General features: G+C 43.4%; 1 protein-coding gene across 1 annotated transcript in view; it reads right to left on the bottom strand.

Annotated features, from left to right (window-relative positions):
- The window catches only part of LOC126259306 (uncharacterized), a 778,502-nt gene that overhangs the window by 321,719 nt on the left and 435,226 nt on the right, over nt 1-21,557 (bottom strand). Inside the window, exon 4 of the mRNA XM_049955978.1 lies at nt 5,244-5,273. Coding sequence (XP_049811935.1) covers nt 5,244-5,273 — 30 coding nt within the window. The remainder of the gene's footprint in view (nt 1-5,243; nt 5,274-21,557) is intronic.

Genomic DNA, 21,557 nt, shown 5'->3' with positions numbered 1-21,557 from the left:
GGGGTCAGCCCAGCACTTCCCTAAACCAGCGTGAGAAACCGTCTGATAACCACACTGATGGTGGCCGGTGCACCAGCCCGCGGTCGTTAATCCTCCGGGCGAAGTCGTTCAGGGTCGGGCTCCCCTCCCAGTCTCGCAAGCTGCGAGTTACGCTATGTGACCATGTATTCTTCGTCAGCACATTTCTGTCTTTGTGGTTTCGCAGTGTCGCCCCCCCCCCCCTCGAGTAAATCATGAGTTTCACTTCCCGCCAGTTAAAATCACTCTGCGACAGAACAATGTCCGTCGGGTTTACAAAACTTCCGCGTCCAGCGCCACTGGTGGCACTTGAATCGCAATCAGCAGGCGCCGCGCAGCTCCAGTGTTTTCTCTGCCTCCCCCGAGACAACAGCCAGCAGAGACGGCGGCGTGTAATTGCGGACGAAATCTTCCGCCGGGGAGGCCCCAGCCGGCCATTACGGCAGCGCCGTGCTGCCCCCGCAGCTATCCGCAAGGCTTACCCCGTGCGTGGACAGTGCCACGGTGCCAGAACGGTGTCCTAACGACGCCCAGTACGACTGTCCTTTCTCCGCGACGGCGGCCGCCCGCTGCTGAACTCGCAACAACATCGTTCTAGATAAGCCAGCACCTGCTGACCAAACAATAGGCAACGTCAGACTGACAAGTGAACTCTCAAACTGGCAAGTTCCCTGTAAATTTGAATCGATATTGTAATCACTGAAACGACACCCCATACCTTCTCACCCGTGAAGTTTCTTTCCGTCTCCTCTTCCCCTTATGTATCTCCCCCCCCCCACCTTTTTTTTCCTACGGGCAATTTTATTCGACATATCTCTGTATCGCGCTTCGTGTAGCAGATGATTTACATTGATATTATTATTTTGGTTCGGTTATTTCAACACGTATGTCAATTGTCTATTAAGAGCCCTCAAAATTAATGCAGTTTCTCCACGTCGTCATAGCCGCAGAATCACTGAAGCAGTGATGGCAGCTAAGAGTGAGTTCAGAATGAGATCGTGAAAATGAGTGTATTCGGACGAAACATTCCTGATAACAGTGTCACGTAGATGATACACATGCCATAGTGCAAACACTACACCGATGCTGATTTTTACCACACAAATGATTAAAGTGACATCTAATCATACGACACACAGAAACGGCTAACCTAAAAACGATGCAATAGAAATTAGGAGGCTTTTTTACGAATTTACGAAATTCAAAACAGCTAACACTCGCCTGTGGTCTCAGACTTCACATTCGGAGGAGACAAATGAGTGTAGAATAAAATGATACGCAGTTGTCAGCCCTAACAAACATTACTGCCGATTTGCATTGACGCTGGAAATTCAGACATTACTGTGATTAGCTAGCTCGGGAGCCAAACAGAGTGTGTGTGTGTGTGTGTGTGTGTGTGTGTGTGTGTGTGTGACCGCAAAAGTCGTGTGAAAACACTCAGTTTACTGTTATCAGAATTAGGAGCAAAGGACGACGTTAAATCAGCCGTCACATGGTTACAGATTCTGACGTATCCGCGTAGAAGACTGCTCAGAAAGAGTTTGTTAGGCAAGTTTTCGACATACGAATGATTCTATTCACGATATCATCTCGGTTTATTTTCATCATCTGATATCAATCTGAATGTCATCACAAGAAGATCGCCTTGAAATATATATCTTCCGAATATAGAACCTAAAAAAATTAATAAAAGTAGGTAATATAAATAGAAAGGAATAGGAACGGCGAAAGAGGAGAAAAAAGAAAATCGTGTATCCACCACTAAAAAGCTGCTAGCAGAAGAATCGAATTTCCCCCTGTACTGTATTTCCTGGGGTGGTCATGAATTTGAAGTTTATAAGTTTCATGTGATGATAGTTATTGTATGAATTGCTTGCGCAGTGCACCAAAGAGTAATCAAATGCATTGTGTTGCAATGTATTCCATGGACATTACAGATTCTGTGTCTGAACTCTCTATCTTTTGGTCGTCTTCTTCTGTTATTGGACTTGAAGAGAACAGAACGATTGTCTGAAGTTCATCTTGCTGTAATTGTCTATGTAAGTTTAAAACGAAGAAAAAATATAGTTGTTCATAACTTTAAGATTTGTGTACAGGATTCAATAATGTGTACTCTTCAACCTTGCTTGTCCTGAGTAGACGTAGCCTTAACGGAATACTGACCATTGTTAGGCACCATACTAGAAAATAATTAGTAATTTTCTTTCAGCTCATCTTCGAGACGTGCCGCCGGTTAGGACACTAAACTTTCTTTCAGATTCAACGAGCTATGCAGCCTCTATGAATAATTTAATATATTTCACTTTCAGATTTTCTCAAGGTTGCGAGATAGTATCACAGGCAGAAAGGCCTGGTCACAGGATTCTAGTTCTAGTATAAGACTTCATCTGCAAAAGTTTAGGCTTGTTATCTTATATGGTATTCGAGACTAAACCACGATCTTCAGTTACGGGTTGCATTACTTCACATTGAACTGACATACGAAATATTATCGGGTGCTATAAGCACTTGAGTTTGAACTATACTTTGCCTATACGTACATTGGGGAATATCTGTGATGATTCAAGAGAGAGACAATTAATTATTTATAATCCCGTAACCACCCTGAGTACTGAGCTAGTTTGCTGATTGCTGATCAGTGTCGGGCTAAATTAAAAATAAATTACACTGTTCATAGTATTATTAGTTATTTCTCTTTTGTTTTGACGTCACTTTATTAAAAGATATCAAAGCAGAAAAATAAATTTAAAATTTTATTATATGACATCACACCCCGCAATTGCCAGAGATGTCTTGTTCCCGTCCTTGGACGAAGATTAGAAGATGGATACTATGAACTAGGATTAACGGAGTACATCGAGAAAGTTTAAGGAAGAGAATCACATTTTGTATTATTGAGAAATAGGGGACAGAGTGTCACGGACAGGATACAAGTTTTGGGATGGACATCATTAGAACAAAAGCTTTTCAGGTTGCGGCGGGATCTTCACACAAAATTTCAATCACCAACTTTCTCCTCCGAAAGCGAAAATATTTTGTTGACGCTGACCTACATACGGAGAAACTATCATCATAATAAAATAAATCAGAGCTCGCACAGAAACACATAGGTGTTGGTTTTTCAGCGCGCTGTTCAAGAGTGGAATAATAGAGAATTATTACGAAGGTGTTCCGATGAACCTTCTGCCAGGCACTTAAGTGTGATTTGCTGACCACCCATCTAGATGCAGATGTAGAACTTATTACACAGTAAGATGATGTACAGTTCTGCCATACTCTGTGCGCCTGGATAAAGGTAAAGTACGAGATGGTTTCGACGCAAAAGTGAACTGTTGAAGAAACTACTGCACCACACATTTGGAATGTCTTTTGCGGTCCACGAGATAACAATAAACAATGTTACTTATAATCCGTCTTGATTGCAAAAATGTTTATTCACATGACCGGTTTCGGTTCCTCTAGAACCATCTTCAGATCTGCAATTTCGGTTACACATGACGCAGCATATGAAAGTTGCTGTGTGTGGACAGGTTACTCCTGTAACCGAAATTGCTGATCTGAAGATGGTTCTAAAGGAACCGAAACCGGTCATGTGGATTAACTTTTTTGCAATCAAGACGGACTGTATCTGATTGCTTTGGAACGGCGTTTGCTAACTGTTCGTATTCTGTTACAGTGCGTCCCGTCGAGGAAGATGCAGGCATTCTCGCTGACTACGAAACTGACCGCAGGAGAAAGCTTTTGCTTCTACACGGTTGATTAATTATCGGCGAATTTGGCGATGGACCTAGAATATATTCTATGGAATACTGAAGTTATCAAGGATAAAACACAGGATGCGAAACGAATTGAGGAAAGCTGATAAGGGGATGAGGCAAGGTTATAGTCTATCTGCTGTATGCAGAGCAACCAGTAAAAGAAACTAAAGAAAATAATTTCAAAATGAACTTTAGGGCAGAGGAGAAGAAATAAAGCTTTGAGGTTTGCCGATGTCATCTTGAAAAGGCGTTGTAGGATGAGTATCAGTACAAGCAAAACAATTCCCATCGTTTGGAATGGAAATAAGTCATGTACTGCTGGGCGAATTAAATTACAAACTGAGACACTGCAGTACACGGGTTTTGCTACCTGGATAGCACAATAACTGAAAATGGCGGAAGTAAAGAAATATAAAATGCCGACTAACAATAGAAAGAAAAGGCTTCTATGGAAAATAAAAATACACTAATGTTGAATGTCACATTAAGTGACAGTAAATACGATGTATAACACAGCCGACCTGTATGCTCTATATGGAAGTGAAATCTAAACGCTAATCAGTACAGACAAGAAGAGAATAGCTTTGAAATATGCTGCTGATGAAGAATGCTGAAAGTTAGACTGGTACATCGGATGAAAAAAAGGAGGTACTGTTTTGAATTGTGGGAGGAAAGAGTATTATGGTGAAACTAAACTAAAAGAACGAATAGGATGATAGGACACATCCTGATTCATCAAGAAATATTGAATTTTTAATGGTGTGTGTGTGTGTGTGTGTGTGTGTGTGTGTGTGTTTGTGTGTGTGTGTGCACTCGCGCGCGAACTCGGGTAAATTCCACACACTGGAAGTAAATGTGTTTCATTATAGGTCACAGCGAGTTTGAAAAATTATGTTGGCAGCTACATTAATTTCATAAAATTAAATGTTCAGCTCTTTTAGTTTTATATTAAACGCGGAGCAGGAAGCGTCAAAAACATACGCAACGGCGCAACACTGCGAATCAAAGCGGCACCAAATAACGTCAACAGGTGACGACCTTCTGATCTGTGGTGAAGGTGCCGTTAATATCGCGCAGAATTCAGCTATACAACTAAGACTCGTGATGTCATAACCTACCTTTGCCTTTTACGTACATGACTAGAGCAAAATAATTCAACATCCTCATTCGGGATCCTTCTGCAACTGAAACACATCGAGGATAGATAAACGTACAAAATACAGTTACATTCTGTAAGCGAATTAAGTCAGCGGTGTCTCCACGAACACAGTTCGAATTTATTTGGAGTTTAGAGGGTATCAGACAACCAGAAAGCTGTAAGCATGGAACCAGGAGAAGTTAGGAATATGCTTTTAGAAATTAGTGCGTTTAAACTCAGGACCCAAGTATCATACCGTTGAGACTGAGAATCGTGTTAGTAATGCGACTGCGTTAGTTTCGGCCGTTATGTGAGTTTACGAATTTTACCTTTCGTGTATCTCCATACGGCGAAGAGTTCTGAAATGAAGAAGAATTATAAATTTAATATTTATCTTAACCGAAGAAAGAATTCAAATAACCGAAAACTTTGAAATGAGTTCACCATCACTATTCCCTTGTGCTACCTATCACCAGTACCTTCTACCTCCCCCCCCCCCCTCTCTCTCTCTCTCACACACACACACACACACACACACACTAAGGATTCACATTGCGTAAATAAGCCCCCCCCCCTCTCTCTCTCTCTCCCCCCCCCCCCCCCACACACACACACACACTAAGGATTCACATTGCGTAAATAAGCTTGCTGGAGTATTATTAAACTTCACCGCCTAACACGTGCGCAGTGCAATGGAAGGCGTGTGTCTGTGCCACTAGATCGAGTGGTTCCCAATCTGATGGTAATTACCCCCTGTAGGGTAATATTAAATTTTGCGAGGGGTAAAAACAAAAGGGTACGATTGTGTTTTGGTCACGAAACTGAACTGTTTTTAAAAGGTCAGTAATATTATCACTGTTTCGAAAGACTGTAATACTGATTACTTGAATTACTAATAATGTCACACAGTATGGTGTAGGTAACGGTTTGTGAAACATCTGTATGAAAATCATTATCGTCACGTAGCCCAACCACTACACACATACTTTGGACCATTCTTCTATGACAGTAAAATTGAGACATAAAATCACGTAAGTGTGAATATCTCGTGAATATGCTTTCTCCGAGTTGTATACCTAATTCTCGTAACTGACCTGAAATTGCTTTCTGATTCGGAACAAATAAACGAACTAATTAGCAGCGCAACACAACAGTAACAATGCCCTACATTGCTATAAGACTCACCCAATATTATATTACAATCATCATCATTACTGTTATTATTACTACCATTACTGTGACTGTTATTATTATTACTATTTATTTATTTACAACATGCTCCATTACAATGTTTGCAATACAGCGTGTGTGTGTGTGCGTGTGGGGGGGGGGGGGGGAAGTGGAATGTAATGTTCGTGTTGGATGGTGGTGGTGGTGGTAGAAGCGAGAGGGTGAAACCTTGTGACGATACATAGCCTACTCGAATAGCGCAGCCCTCAAGCTTAACGTCCCCATTCGACGGACGGATCACCACCATCACAGTGTCACATGTTCTCATTTCATGAGATACAGCGAAGAGGTTTGGTATTTGAACCAGGACATCGATGAAAAGGTCTGGTGATCAGGAACTTCACACCTCCCTTGCCCTTTCCGACCAAATACTGGCAGTGAAAATTCTTTCCACTACCAGGATTCGAACCAGCTTACCTCCGGGTCGAGCGCCACCGCACAAACGTGCGTTCCCGACCCCGGCCACTGAGACGGGTATTGTTAATAACTTGGTTGATTTTAAATGTGGATGAAGGGCGTAGGTCAAACAAGTGTCGCTACGGAGAGTAGGTGCAGTGCAAGTATGTTTTGTAACGTGTGTCTACCCTCATTATGAATAGTTAGTTTTCTTTTCTCAGGAGGAGTTGTGGGTAGTACCTGCGATGAACTGAGAATTGTATCACCTTCCTATTAAAAAAAATAAGCTATTATAAATAACACTGCCCCGCTGGCTCATTAGTTCGTGGTTTAATAAAACACCTACAAAAACTAAATATCATATATCTTCCATCATCTTAAAAATAAAGTATTTCGAAGAAAATTCATTTTCACTCTAAAATTTAGTTAGGCGCTACTGCTGACGGACGTAGGCAGAGGGGTGAAAGGGGGGTAGCTAATATCTGATCGCAGTAAGGGGGTAATGGTCTCAGAAGGATTGGGAAATACTGCACTAGATCAAGCAGAAGACGGCAGACACTAAGATACAACTCTCGTACTTCTGTAAATGCCATTTTACAATAGGTAACTAATTAATACATGGTTGAGACTTTGTGGCCTGCTTGTAGCTTTCATATGAATTTAAGTGGACTGGATGAGTTGTTAGGCTGCTTAGACCTTTTTTTCCTGCTTATGGTTCAAATGGCTCTGAGCACTATGGGACTTAACATCTAAGGTCACTAGTCCGCTAGACCTTAGAACTACTCAAACCCAACTAATGTAATGACTTTTCTGGAGACTAGAAATCTACTCTGTAGGAATCAGCATGGGTTTCGAAAAAGAAGGTCGTGCGAAACCCAGCTCGCGCTATTCGTCCACGAGACTCAGAGGGCCATTGACACGGGTTCACAGGTAGATGCTGTGTTTCTTGACTTCCGCAAGGCGTTCGATACAGTTCCCCACAGTCGTTTAATGAACAATGTAAGAGCATATGGACTATCAGACCAATTGTGTGATTGGATTGAAGAGTTCCTAGATAACAGAACGCAGCATGTCATTCTCAATGGAGAGAAGTCTTCCGAAGTAAGAGTGATTTCAGGTGTGCCGCAGGGTAGTGTCATAGGACCGTTGCTATTCACAATATACATAAATGACCTTGTGGATGACATCGGAAGTTCACTGAGGCTTTTTGCAGATGATGCTGTGGTGTATCGAGAGGTTGTAACAATGGAAAATTGTACTGAAATGCAGGAGGATCTGCAGCGAATTGACGCATGGTGCAGGGAATGGCAATTGAATCTCAATGTAGACAAGTGTAATGTGCTGCGAATACATAGAAAGATAGATCCCTTATCATTTAGTTACAAAATAGCAGGTCAGCAACTGGAAGCAGTTAATTCCATAAATTATCTGGGAGTACGCATTAGGAGTGATTTAAAATGGAATGATCATATAAAGTTGATCGTCGGTAAAGCAGATGCCAGACTGAGATTCATTGGAAGAATCCTAAGGAAATGCAATCCGAAAACAAAGGAAGTACGTTACAGTACGCTTGTTCGCTCACTGCTTGAATACTGCTCAGCAGTGTGGGATCCGTACCAGATAGGGTTGATAGAAGAGATAGAGAAGATCCAACGGAGAGCAGCGCGCTTCGTTACAGAATCATTTAGTAATCGTGAAAGCGTTGCGGAGATGATAGATACACTCCAGTGGAAGACTCTGCGGGAGAGACGCTCAGTAGCTCGGTACGGGCTTTTGTTAAAGTTTCGAGAACATACCTTCACCGATGAGTCAAGCAGTATATTGCTCCCTCCTACGTATATCTCGCGAAGAGACCATGACGATAAAATCAGAGAGATTAGAGCCCACACAGAAGCATACCGACAATCCTTCTTTCCACGAACGATACAGACTGGAATAGAAGGGAGAACCGATAGAGGTACTCAGGGTACCCTCCGCCACACACCGTCAGGTGGCTTGCGGAGTATGGATGTAGATGTAGACATCATACACATCCATGCCCGAGGCAGGATTCAAACCTGCGACCGTAGCGGTCGCGCGGTTCCAGGCTGAAGCGCCTAGAACCGCTCGGTTACTGCGGCCGGCTTTCCTGTTTAGAAACAGCTCAGAGCCAACAGATACAATGTTGTAGTTCCTCGATTTACTGCTCTCGCCTAACAACTCCTAGACAGCAGTTTCAACTGCGGAAGCCTATCGTTCATACACTCCTGGAAATGGAAAAAAGAACACATTGACACCGGTGTGTCAGACCCACCATACTTGCTCCGGACACTGCGAGAGGGCTGTACAAGCAATGATCACACGCACGGCACAGCGGACACACCAGGAACCGCGGTGTTGGCCGTCGAATGGCGCTAGCTGCGCAGCATTTGTGCACCGCCGCCGTCAGTGTCAGCCAGTTTGCCGTGGCATACGGAGCTCCATCGCAGTCTTTAACACTGGTAGCATGCCGCGACAGCGTGGACGTGAACCGTATGTGCAGTTGACGGACTTTGAGAGAGGGCGTATAGTGGGCATGCGGGAGGCCGGGTGGACGTACCGCCGAATTGCTCAACACGTGGGGCGTGAGGTCTCCACAGTACATCGATGTTGTCGCCAGTGGTCGGCGGAAGGTGCACGTGCCCGTCGACCTGGAACCGGACCGCAGCGACGCACGGATGCACGCCAAGACCGTAGGATCCTACGCAGTGCCGTAGGGGACCGCACCGCCACTTCCCAGCAAATTAGGGACACTGTTGCTCCTGGGGTATCGGCGAGGACCATTCGCAACCGTCTCCATGAAGCTGGGCTACGGTCCCGCACACCGTTAGGCCGTCTTCCGCTCACGCCCCAACATCGTGCAGCCCGCCTCCAGTGGTGTCGCGACAGGCGTGAATGGAGGGACGAATGGAGACGTGTCGTCTTCAGCGATGAGAGTCGCTTCTGCCTTGGTGCCAATGATGGTCGTATGCGTGTTTGGCGCCGTGCAGGTGAGCGCCACAATCAGGACTGCATACGACCGAGGCACACAGGGCCAACACCCGGCATCATGGTGTGGGGAGCGATCTCCTACACTGGCCGTACACCACTGGTGATCGTCGAGGGGACACTGAATAGTGCACGGTACATCCAAACCGTCATCGAACCCATCGTTCTACCATTCCTAGACCGGCAAGGGAACTTGCTGTTCCAACAGGACAATGCACGTCCGCATGTATCCCGTGCCACCCAACGTGCTCTAGAAGGTGTAAGTCAACTACCCTGGCCAGCAAGATCTCCGGATCTGTCCCCCATTGAGCATGTTTGGGACTGGATGAAGCGTCGTCTCACGCGGTCTGCACGTCCAGCACGAACGCTGGTCCAACTGAGGCGCCAGGTGGAAATGGCATGGCAAGCCGTTCCACAGGACTACATCCAGCATCTCTACGATCGTCTCCATGGGAGAATAGCAGCCTGCATTGCTGCGAAAGGTGGATATACACTGTACTAGTGCCGACATTGTGCATGCTCTGTTGCCTGTGTCTATGTGCCTGTGGTTCTGTCAGTGTGATCATGTGACGTATCTGACCCCAGGAATGTGTCAATAAAGTTTCCCCTTCCTGGGACAATGAATTCACGGTGTTCTTATTTCAATTTCCAGGAGTGTATTTTGATGAGAATCAGATAAAATCTCTGACACGACACTCGCTTCCTCTGCGTAAGTGAAAACCTAGAAATTTAATTAGAAATGACGAATTAGGTCTTTTTTCTGTACTCCACAGTGCGAGAGCGGAGAGTTATCGATAGGTTACTGCTAGCTACAAATTCAGTCTTGTATTTACACACTTGAACATCTTTTTGAACACATTAATTGTTAACATACCAAAAAGAAAAAGGTACATGCAAAGTACGCCAATGTCTTTCAAATATCTTAGATGTGTGAACAAAAAAATTCGCAGAATTCTATCGATTGCGGTGTCGTGATAGTGGCGAATAGTAAATCGATTTTCCCAGCAAATGAGTTGAGTATACGGCTATCAGATCTGCTGCTGGATCACACTGTGTAAATTCCACACAGTTTACTCTAAGCAGCTGCTCGTTGCAGCCGGCTCCTGCTGGCAGTTAGCTGCTTAGATAAAGATGTCGAGCAGCTGCGACAAGGAAATATTGTGGAATTAACGTGACGTGTTCTGCCGACAGGCCACATAAGCATACATGCAGTACGTCGGCTGTAATAAATGTCTTGTACCAGTCCCTTCAAATCCAATCATCAGTATCTCTCTATGTGGGATAACAAGTGTAAGTCAAATCACCGAACAATCTTTTTAAAAAAAAAAAAATTCACGGCACTGAGAAGCAAAAGTGAATGAGTCGAAGTGGAAAAGAAGATACAGTTTAACGATCGGCCCGTCGATTGTGAGGTCATAAAGAGACGGAGCTCAAGCAGAGTGGACGGGGAAGGAGAAGTAAACATCTGGCTGCCTTAATTAACGCAAGTTTTAGGGACTCGCCTGAAGCTATTCTGAGACACTTCGGAAAAATCTAAATTTGGAAGGGAGAAGATTTGAACCACACCAGCTCTAAATGAGACTCCAGCGTCTTAATTACTTCACCACCTCGCTGTGTTTGAGACAATGAGCTGGAAAAATCTGTTACTATCGGTAATTGTAACAGACAAAATCGAAACGCAGAGGGAAATGAGACTACAAACGTAATATGTAGAGTTCTATTCTCTGGCGAAAAAGTCCTAGTTGACTAGTAAACGAGAAATAACGTACTACCGGTTAAAAGTATTTACAGCTCGAAGATGTTGACGTCACAACGAATCTAACGCAGGACAATATGAGGAGTAAGTTAAATTCTGAGCTGGAATTAGATGACTGGAGTAACAGGGCATAGCACTATTAGCATTGTTCACTGCCTTAATGATTCACTCAAGAGTGTCACCTTGCGCGATGAGCATATGACGCGAATCACGACATTCTGCGCTTTCTTGCCAGTGGGAAAGAGAATTAAGAAGTGCCTCTCATCTACATGTCCACAAGCTGCTTTATCACAGGAAGTAATCAAACTTGCCCTCGTTGTCCATCAGACGCAGGTAAGTGAGGCCGCTGACAACCAGGAGTAGGCTTTAGCAGCTGCGAACCAGTCTCAAGTAAATTATAGTCTGCGGCCGCACCTGCTGTGAGTTATTGAGGTCACCCAGGCGAATGGCTACCAGCTCTATAAGCTTGCCAGCAGTCAGTGGCGACAACTGTGGTTCAGCTACCGTAGTAGTTTAGACAGTCCTTTCTTTTATTTAATTAAAAAAATTACTACACACATCTGCAGATTCCAGGAGCGCAGTTAGTGAGTGAACATGCACCTCGATCAGTCAAAAGTAGAGTCGCTTAAGAATTTCCGCGATTTTCGATGACGCCGCATTTCCCTCAACAGAGCGCGAGGAAAATCTATGATACAGAACCCAAGTATGCACAACAGTGATGTGTATAAGAGCGTCTGGATAGGTGTGTCTAACGTTTCCACGCATCAAATGTCCATGTGTCTCAAGGTACCACACTAGAACATCCCGCACAGGCCTGTTTAGGGAACTGAGGATATTAACTACTGCTTCGCAAATATATTTAGACCTTAATGAAATTTGTCATTAAAAATCTCTTTCTTTCAAACCAACAGCTCAGTCCTTGGAATCAGTACTAGAAGTAACAATAATCTTCAAAATCATTTAAAGTCATTTACTTTGATCCAGAAAGATGTTCATTACCCAGGAAAACACTTTTCAATAAGTTTCCAGCAGTCATAATAAACTTTATTGGCAATTACAGTCAAGTTTAACAGCAGCCTAAAGGATGTATTGGTGGCCATTTCCTCTACTCAATTGATGAATTTCTTAATAGAACAAAGTGATGTGTATATGTCACTAACAATATCAAATAATGTGAATATTAGTATACTCTTTTCTGTACAATTTCAGTGCAGTAATGCGCCCAGTACAAATAAGTGACCGAGCGAGGTGGCGCAGTGGTAAGACACTGGACTCGCATTCGGGAGGACGACGGTTCAATCCCGCGTCCGGCCATCCTGATTTAGGTTTTCCGTGATTTCCCTAAATCACTCCAGGCAAATGCCGGGATGTTTCCTCTGAAAGGGCACGGCCGACTTCCTTCCCCATCCTTCCCTAATCCGATGAGACCGGTGACCACGCTGTCTGGTCTCCTTCCCCAAAACCACCCAACCAACAAATAAGTGCTGCCAAATGACTTTTCTATTTCATGATGCATAGCTACAATAGCCTAAGAATTATCATATGTGCTTCAGTGTATTGAACGTTTACACATTTGTTTTTATTTCTACATATTTATTGTGTATTCTTATTTCTCTCTGTTGTACGTCCTGGAGAATCTTGAACGGAAAGTACATCTAACGTAATCTAATCTACTAGGGCCATTTCTTTTTCTGATACACATTACCAACTTGCTGTCCCACCTGTGAACCACACCCTCGGTGGTCAGCGAACAAGGAGAACTGTCTTCACTGCACTTGATTCAGGTCTGGCAGCGCAAAGTTACTGTACTATGAGTTAACCTTTATGAGGAAGTCCATTGTACACCTCACCACCACAAAAAAGAATTCGAAAATCGCCTATATCCAATCCTGGAACAGGCTTCTGTGCACTCACTTGTTGATGCGGGAAGATTACCTCAAGCTACCGTGTCTGGCAGTTGACTTTAGGCGGAACAAAATGTTGGAATATGTCCACTGTAAGGAGCTGAAAGAACAATATCTGTAGGGACACTAAAGGAGATATACCCCTCCCGTAATTCAATGACGCTTCGAAATTTCGAAAGTTTTCATGCATAATATGGATGTTCTGTATTTTGAAAAGGGTGTTAATGGGGCAAATTCCATACATAAAACTCCTCATCGATCAAAAGCACTCATAAAAAACCTGCTTGGAAAACTACACAGTTTATTCTGATAATACTTGTTTGGTCGTCTTTGACTGTCCTCACTGATATTGTAAATGGGAAATGACGATGGACTCCTATTGGCATACCAGCACAATTATTTTTTCTCTATCCATTATGTCAGAATCATAAATAACTATCGCAACTGCAGTCTCCTGGCACATGTTGATGACTGAACGCAGTTCCAACGTGCGTCTACCAATTTTGTTTTCAAAAATCCAACGTAATGTTACTCAGCCTTAGTCAATGGGATAGGGTTCAATAAATATTAACAATCAAGAAAACAGGTCATGTCAGTCCCAGGAGAAACTACAGAAAAGTCAGCTGACGTTAAGAGCTTCTTAAGAGGGTAGTCTTCCTGTTTGGTTACAAAAACATTCCAGAGACAGTAATATTTTAAGATGTGCTTGAATTTTAATCGACGCTGGTGAATTTGGCCGTAAGTTAAGTTGGCCGCTTGCCTCAGGGTCACAAGGAATAAGTAGCACGACCACTGCGGGGCTAAAGGATGTGACAGAAGGAATATTTTATTGTCTGTCTTCTGGTAACACACGGGTGTGCGCGACTCCTACCGATCAGCTGCTATGGTATATCCTTCCAACAGCAATAACACAGATTCGTGAATACGCGTTACAGAGACGATCATCTTCAAATGCGATACATATTTGTAGCAAAGAATATGAAATTAAATTAAGGGTATTGTAATATAGCATAAGGAGTCGAAGAAAAATGGCATTCATAACATTTAGTACTCTGAGAGATCGTGTCTCATATTGCATAATACATTTAAATATAAGTACAATTACTGTTATTAATCAATTATTCATCAGCTCACACAGGCAATACAACACTGTCAGGCAATCACAGTGTAACAACCTTGGGGCCGTGGAGGGGTACGGCGGAGGGAGGGGGAGAGGTGGGTGGCAGCAAACTGCAAAACAGAGCAGTCGACACCAAGTGTTACGAATGGTGTCGACTTTCTACGACCAGAAGATTGGGAGCCGGCGGTCAACCTATCGCGCCCTTTCTATAGATAATCTACTGAGGGCTCATAACATAGTAATTTATATAAGTTACCAATTAATAATGAGATAGGCACGTGTGCGCTCTCACAATGTTAGTATTGGCTCTTGAACAAAAAAGTTTGGCGGTTACTGCTGTAAAGAATGATGTGAAAAATGGTTCAAATGGCTCTGAGCACTATGCGACTTAACTTCTGAGGTCATCAGTCGCCTAGAACTTAGAACTAATTAAACCTAACTAACCTAAGGACATCACACACATCCATGCCCGAGGCAGGATTCGAACCTGCGACCGTAGCGGTCGCCCAGTTCCAGACTGTAGCGCCTAGAACCGCACGGCCACTCCGGCCGGCGATGATGTGAAGGTCACTATTTCTGCGATTTTGATTATTTTAACAGCGATATTGGTATCTTCCTCTTTATGAAATATAAATTTTCAATTTTCCGCCTTCTGGAAAATTTTCGTCGTCCGCTACACACCACTACCAAATTCGGACGTCACTTCTCTCATCCCTCAATCCTATTGTACGTATACCCAATTCTTTAAATAAGAAGCGTCGCGTCATATACGCAATCATCCGGCTGCCTCAGCTGCGAAGATGTTTCCTCACCTTTTCGACTATTTCTGCGACTGGTTTAAAGCTCAAAATTCTGCCTGAAAGAACAGTGATAAAGACGCAACTCGCACTACGTCTCCGTGACCCAGGCTGCATAAAGATCAGGCGTCGTTTCTCGCTGCAACGGCTCTTTTCCTCTGAACAACATAAATCGGTCTCAATACTCAGTATATTTCGTAACACTAACGCTAGTAAATTGAATCATACGTACCAACTCCACGAATTACCATCATTGACTTCTACACCACTTTTACGATTGAAATTAGAAGACAAACAGTAAATGTGATATGACTGACGTGTGTGCCGGATAGTAAAATGAGAGCTTATGTTCGACTTCTACAAGGATTAGCACTTTGATAATGGTAGCTCGGCACTGAAAGTAATTATGACTAAATGAATAACTTAAATGTGGGAGTGAAACAGTTATTTCCGGAGGTATGGCTTAGGTTTGGCGATCATGGAAACTAATTTACTACATCGGCTCTTATTAAACTTGATTCTATCCGACGGATCTGTTATTACTTTGATAGTCACATTACGAAATTCTGACGGTTCCATCTCAAAGTTACAAGGTGGGGACAGTGCCACAAACTATGTGGACACTGGTTTTCAGGCTGTGTTCCCAGCAGGACATGGCTTCCGGCAACATCATGATGTCCAGATTCATACAACGAATGGTTTCCCTGGCAGGTAGACGACGCATCTTCGTTCTTCTCGTGCCACACTCGCCGCGTTTTAATACTGCGGTGACATTTGGAGAAGAGGTTCGTTCCTGTCAATCGTATGGGAAGAAAGACTAGGATTTGAGCTCCTGCCGACGACATGATTATTTTAATAGTTGCTGCAGAAGGAAATCGGCCATGTCCTTTTCTAGGAAATCACCCCGGCATTTACGTTTAGCGAATTAGAAAAACCACGGAAAACCTAATTCTGGATGCCTGTCCTCAAGAATAGGCGTCGACAACTAGCCATTGCGCCACATCGTCCGTCTCCCGTATCCATAGAGTGCTTATTAATTCCTAAGCAAATACCGGCTTTCCTCGCGGCCTGAGGCACCCCTCCACTACTCTAACAATATTAATTGCTTTTGTATGCGTTTAATGGATATGTTCACGCCCTACGCACCACTTGAACTCAGGAGAGGGAACAGTGAAACAGAGAGAGGAACAGGAATGGATGGATAGACCGACAGAGCGACAAGTGTTCGTTATGCATCCAATACGAGTTGGTTGGTTGGTTGGTTTGGGGAAGGAGACCAGACAGCGTGGTCATCGGTCTCATCGGATTATGGAAGGAAGTCGGCCGTGCCCTTTCAGAGGAACCATCCCGGCATTTGCCTGGAGTGATTTAGGGAAATCACTCCAATACGATAATAAAGCGCTTACCGAAATAATAACTGATACGAAATCATTCATATTCACGCGTCAGTTCGCAAAGCAATTCACCGCAAATTATATGATATATCCGAGCTACACCACCTTCAACTAATTGCAGCAATTTCATTTTTCAATGACGTAACAAGAGGCACACGCTTAAAGCAATAATTATATCGTTCGATACGTGTGCAATATAACTGCAAATATGAAATAGCTCGGTAATTCGACAAAACAGAAGACCTGCAGCGCAAAATATTATCACAGAGTGAAGGAAGTTACCAGTGACGCTTGAACTATTATCACCATTGTCACAGGCAACACTGTGCAGCTTTTGTTCGTTTTAATAGTACTGTCATGTAACATTTGTTCTCAACACAGTGGCAAACACGAAACACTTTTAGTTCCATTCTGAAACACAAATATAACAGCATATGTCAGAGTGCATTCCGAATCCGTGTCTGCTTATAGTCAGTACTGTGGGAATAGGACGGTCATTCAACAGAAGACTGGCTGTTCAGTTATTGAAACGGAATGTGGAAGAATAAATGCACATTTGTGAATTTTTATTCTGAAACAGTTGCAGATATTAATACCTCGCTGATCAGGTATTGTTTTAATTAAAATATCACATATTCGGGTTGTGGTTGTAGTCCATAAATGAACGCTAACTACTACTCTTCTATAATTAGGTCCGCAGCTCGTGGTCGTGCGGTAGCGTTCTCGCTCCCCACGAACGGGTTCGATTCCCGGCGGGGTCAGGGATTTTCTCTGCCTCGTGATGACTGGGTGTTGTGTGATGTCCTTAGGTTAGTTAGGTTTAAGTAGTTCTAAGTTCTAGGGGCCTGATGACCATAGATGTAAATTCCCATAGTACTCTTAGCCACTTCTATAATTTCAGTACAAACCGACGTCAGCTTGAGTGTAATGTGCAACTGCTTTCTTAAACGACAGTCTTCCTCTACGTTCTGCAAAAACTTGTGGACGTACTCCGCAAATTTTGTTGGTTTCAATATGCATTTTATGTTAATTACTTCAATTTGGCTACAGATGTGTGCAATAGATGCGAGAACTTAAAGTCTAAATGAAGTCTCCGCCTTTATCGCAAAATATTAAATTAGCAGCAGCAAGTGAACTAAGTATTAACACGCGCAGAAGTCGCAAATTTCATTACTTTATGAAAGTATGGTCGGAATCCCGTCAGACCGATGATACAGTCTGTGTTGCCTTTGACTACATGCAAAATTTACCTCTGCCTCATTTACCTGTTCAGGAAATATTCTACCTAAGGCAGCTATGGGTGCATGTATTTACTATACACAACCTCAAGGACAATAGTTCCACAGTATACATGTATCATGAGGGTCAGACCAAGAAAGGGGCCAATGAGGTGTGTAAATTCATATTGGACTACCTCATCAACGAGATTAAAGCAGGCACGTAGAAACTGCACTTTTAGTCTGATGTGTGTCCAGGCCAAAACAGGAATCATTCATTTGTTCGCTTCTGCATGGGTTTGGTCGAAGATAAAAAATTCGAGGAAATTATTCACCGCTTCCCTATCAGATGTCATTCCTTCCTGCCTTGCGATAAGGATTTTGGTGTTTTCGAGAAAAAAATTAAGTGCTGCGACAGAATCTACATTCCAAAAGACTATTGTACAATCATTGATAATGCAAGAAGTGATGTTATACCACAAATGGTGGAAGGAGCTAATATCATTGAAGTGGACACTTAGTGGCCTAAGCATTACAGAGAAACAACAGCAAGTGATGAATCAACAGGGAAGAATATTCCTAGAAGCGTCATAGTGCAGTTTGCTCCCGCATCATTCTCAGATTTCCACTACTCTGCAGATCATTCTGGGAGAGTGGTCGCCCGTCCCCTCATTGGGAGCGTTGTTCAGCACACATTCCATTTGCCTCACCCTGGATTAAGAAATGCACCTTTTATGAACCAACTGAGAAGGGCCTATTACGAAGGAAGAGTTCCAATCAAATCAACGAAACAAGACGATCTCAAGAAGGTTCATCGTTATGGCGCGATTTCCGAGTCGAGTACAGCATTCTTTGATGAAATACTAGAATGGCCTTGTCAGTGAAAATGCATTACCTACTTTTCCTAACGGTATGACTTGTTATCCTAACAGTTTTGTTGTGCAATATATATGACTATACAGTAGCTGTTTTATCAGTAATAGGGTTGTATTCCGCCAAAGAAAATAATAAACAATTCCGTGTGTAGTATGAAAAACTAATTATTTCATTTATGTTACCTTTTATTTTCATACTTCATATGCACATATTCATTTGGAAATAAAGGGAATAGACAAAGATTATGAATGTTATTGCTCGCTTACAGGTTTTGTTCGTTCCGTGTTGAAAAGAACAAAGTCCAGTTACGTAAGATACGTATTTTGTCAATAAAAGCGTTAGTAACATCCGCAATAGAACAACTTTGGCTTTATTGTAACGGCGTGTGTGTGTACTTTGCACGTACAAACAATTGTGTCTCATACTACATTACAAGAGCGAAATGTTTTTTTGTGTTTTCTCAAAACTGTAAAAGTTAGACTTGGTGCGTTTCAACAATGGGCCATTCAATCGTAACTGCGTTCAGTCCTTTGCCGAAATCGCTCACGTCAGCGAATTGCCCCATTTGTGGCCCATCCCTAGAAGGATTCGCCATTCGTCTCTTCACCACTTGTCTACTTTCCTTGTCATGACAGGTGGTCGCAATGCCACATGGCAACATTCAGTCGCTCGGTGGGCAGCGGTCATAATATTTTGGGTCATCAGTGCATTTCATCCCAAATTATAAACTGAACGAATGTATGACTCTACAGTCGTTCCAGTCTAACTCATCGCTGCTTATGTTCCGGTACTTAAACTATCCGACTGAGACTTTAAAATCTTTTAAGTACTCCAAATACAATGTCCACTTGCATCATAGAATGGCCAGAATATCGGGAACGGATTCGAAACCTGGACCTGTTAAGGACTTCCATTTCATGTGAGGGATGGAATGCCAACTCCCCCCCTCCTCCTCATAAGAGTTAAATAATTAACAGTCGCTGCAGTTTCGACAGCCGACATTAACAGCCGTGTCAGTGATGTCCGCTAACACTTCTGACCAATGGCACCCTAGACATGAGTCTGAAACAGTGGTGGGCGGGTCGATAGGCCTATAAATTACAGGGCCGCACGCCAATCGCAGTTTTATTATTATGTCTTTGAATTTTATGTTCACGCTGCTTCAGTGCTCTTGGAAGAATATTCGAGTACTTCAAAACTTTGTAACGACGTGTTGCAATCTTCTGATGGTGGACCTAGTAAACTACAGTTTTCCTCTGTTATCTTAGGACCGATATCGCATGTTCAGTCGACGCTCGCCTAATGCTTTACCTGATGACGGGTGCATATGTACCAGTTGTTAGGACACGGTATCTCCGAACTCACCACGTAAATTCCCATAGACCGAAATTGTTACAGAACCACGGATCCGGCGGTGCGGAACCCGTACACGGCACACAACAGTCAACGTCTCAGAGCCAAGCAGTAACTAAAGCGCGACGATAATAGCATATCGCCTTACCATGTTGAGAAAGGCTTACGGCCCTCTTGTGATACGACAACGGCTGAAGTATCGCAGGCTCCTAAGGAGCGTTATAGCGGCACAATAACGACAGACTTACGAGGCTGCGTATCGATTTCGCAACGGCGGACCACTGATCCTCCAGGAAGGTGTAGGGTTGCAGGACCTGTGTGGGCACGAAACTCGATACTTGTCACGCCAAGTTCTTTGATATTAACGTGTCTCGACGGGCGCCGTAAGTCAGCCGATGAGAAAAGCTATATCAAAAGCCTTGTTTTTTCCACTTTTCTGTCACGTGGTGAAATACTGTACACAGTAAATACATAGGACAAGCATTCTTTTGCGGATTTGGTAAGCTTCAGAGAGGGGAAGGGGAAAAATAGGACAACAACTGAAGAAACAAAAGCGGCACAGCCTGCGTATGTATTTCATAACGGATGACGATAATTATATGGGGGTGTGGAGTCCCTTTCCCTGGCCGGCCGAAGTGGCCGTGCGGTTAAAGGCGCTGCAGTCTGGAACCGCAAGACCGCTACGGTCGCAGGTTCGAATCCTGCCTCGGGCATGGATGTTTGTGATGTCCTTAGGTTAGTTAGGTTTAACTAGTTCTAAGTTCTAGGGGACTAATGACCTCAGCAGTTGAGTCCCATAGTGCTCAGAGCCATTTGAACCATTTGAACCCTTTCACTGTTTCACATATAGTTTGAGCCTGGCAGTTATGTGTTGCCTTTTGGAAATCAGTACAGACAATTATTCTTTCATTAATTCACTTATACAGGTGTCGACTGAAGTCTTAACCTATACTTTTTCGGGCAACGACACAGCCTCCGTTCCACGAACACCATTCTAGCATATGGCACCATACGAAAATGAGGAAAGAAGAAACATTAAAGCAATCTTATTTCAAAAATCTTCGACGAGAAAAAAAAAGAGAGACAGAGAAAGAGATCTAAGACAATGCGACTAAAAATAAAATCATTAGCTTTCAGTGGGGCGTTGGGAAACTGTCCACAAGTGCATGAGCCTGTTTGCAGTCTCACCAGTAGTAGTATCTTCCTAAAACTATGGCGTACAACTTGTTTATCAACTGCAGTGCCCCGCTGCTCTGCATTAGGATTAGTGATCAGAATATGGTGCTCCTTTGTGGCTAAGCAGCAAGCGAACAAGCAAGCTCGACGCCCAAGTCAATAAATCAATGCGTACCATCATTCACTGTTTAAAAGCTACACCAGCTTACTGGCTCCCACCAGTACGCTACACCTCTGCACCTGAACTCAACAGACGGAAGCTTTGTTACATGAGTATAAGAGGATACTGGCTAATCCCGGGCTTCCCGTCATGGCTATATTCCATATGCTTACTCTTACAGGCTAAAATCCAGACAACCGACAGTAAAAACTGCGCCAGAACTTCTTGATGGAAGACTTGATAAATTGGAGAAGCTGA

Source organism: Schistocerca nitens, chromosome 5, assembly GCF_023898315.1.
Source record: "Schistocerca nitens isolate TAMUIC-IGC-003100 chromosome 5, iqSchNite1.1, whole genome shotgun sequence".
Lineage (NCBI taxonomy): Eukaryota > Metazoa > Arthropoda > Insecta > Orthoptera > Acrididae > Schistocerca > Schistocerca nitens.
The sequence above is the reverse complement of the archived record's forward strand: the minus strand, read 5'-3'. Positions and strand labels throughout refer to the sequence as shown.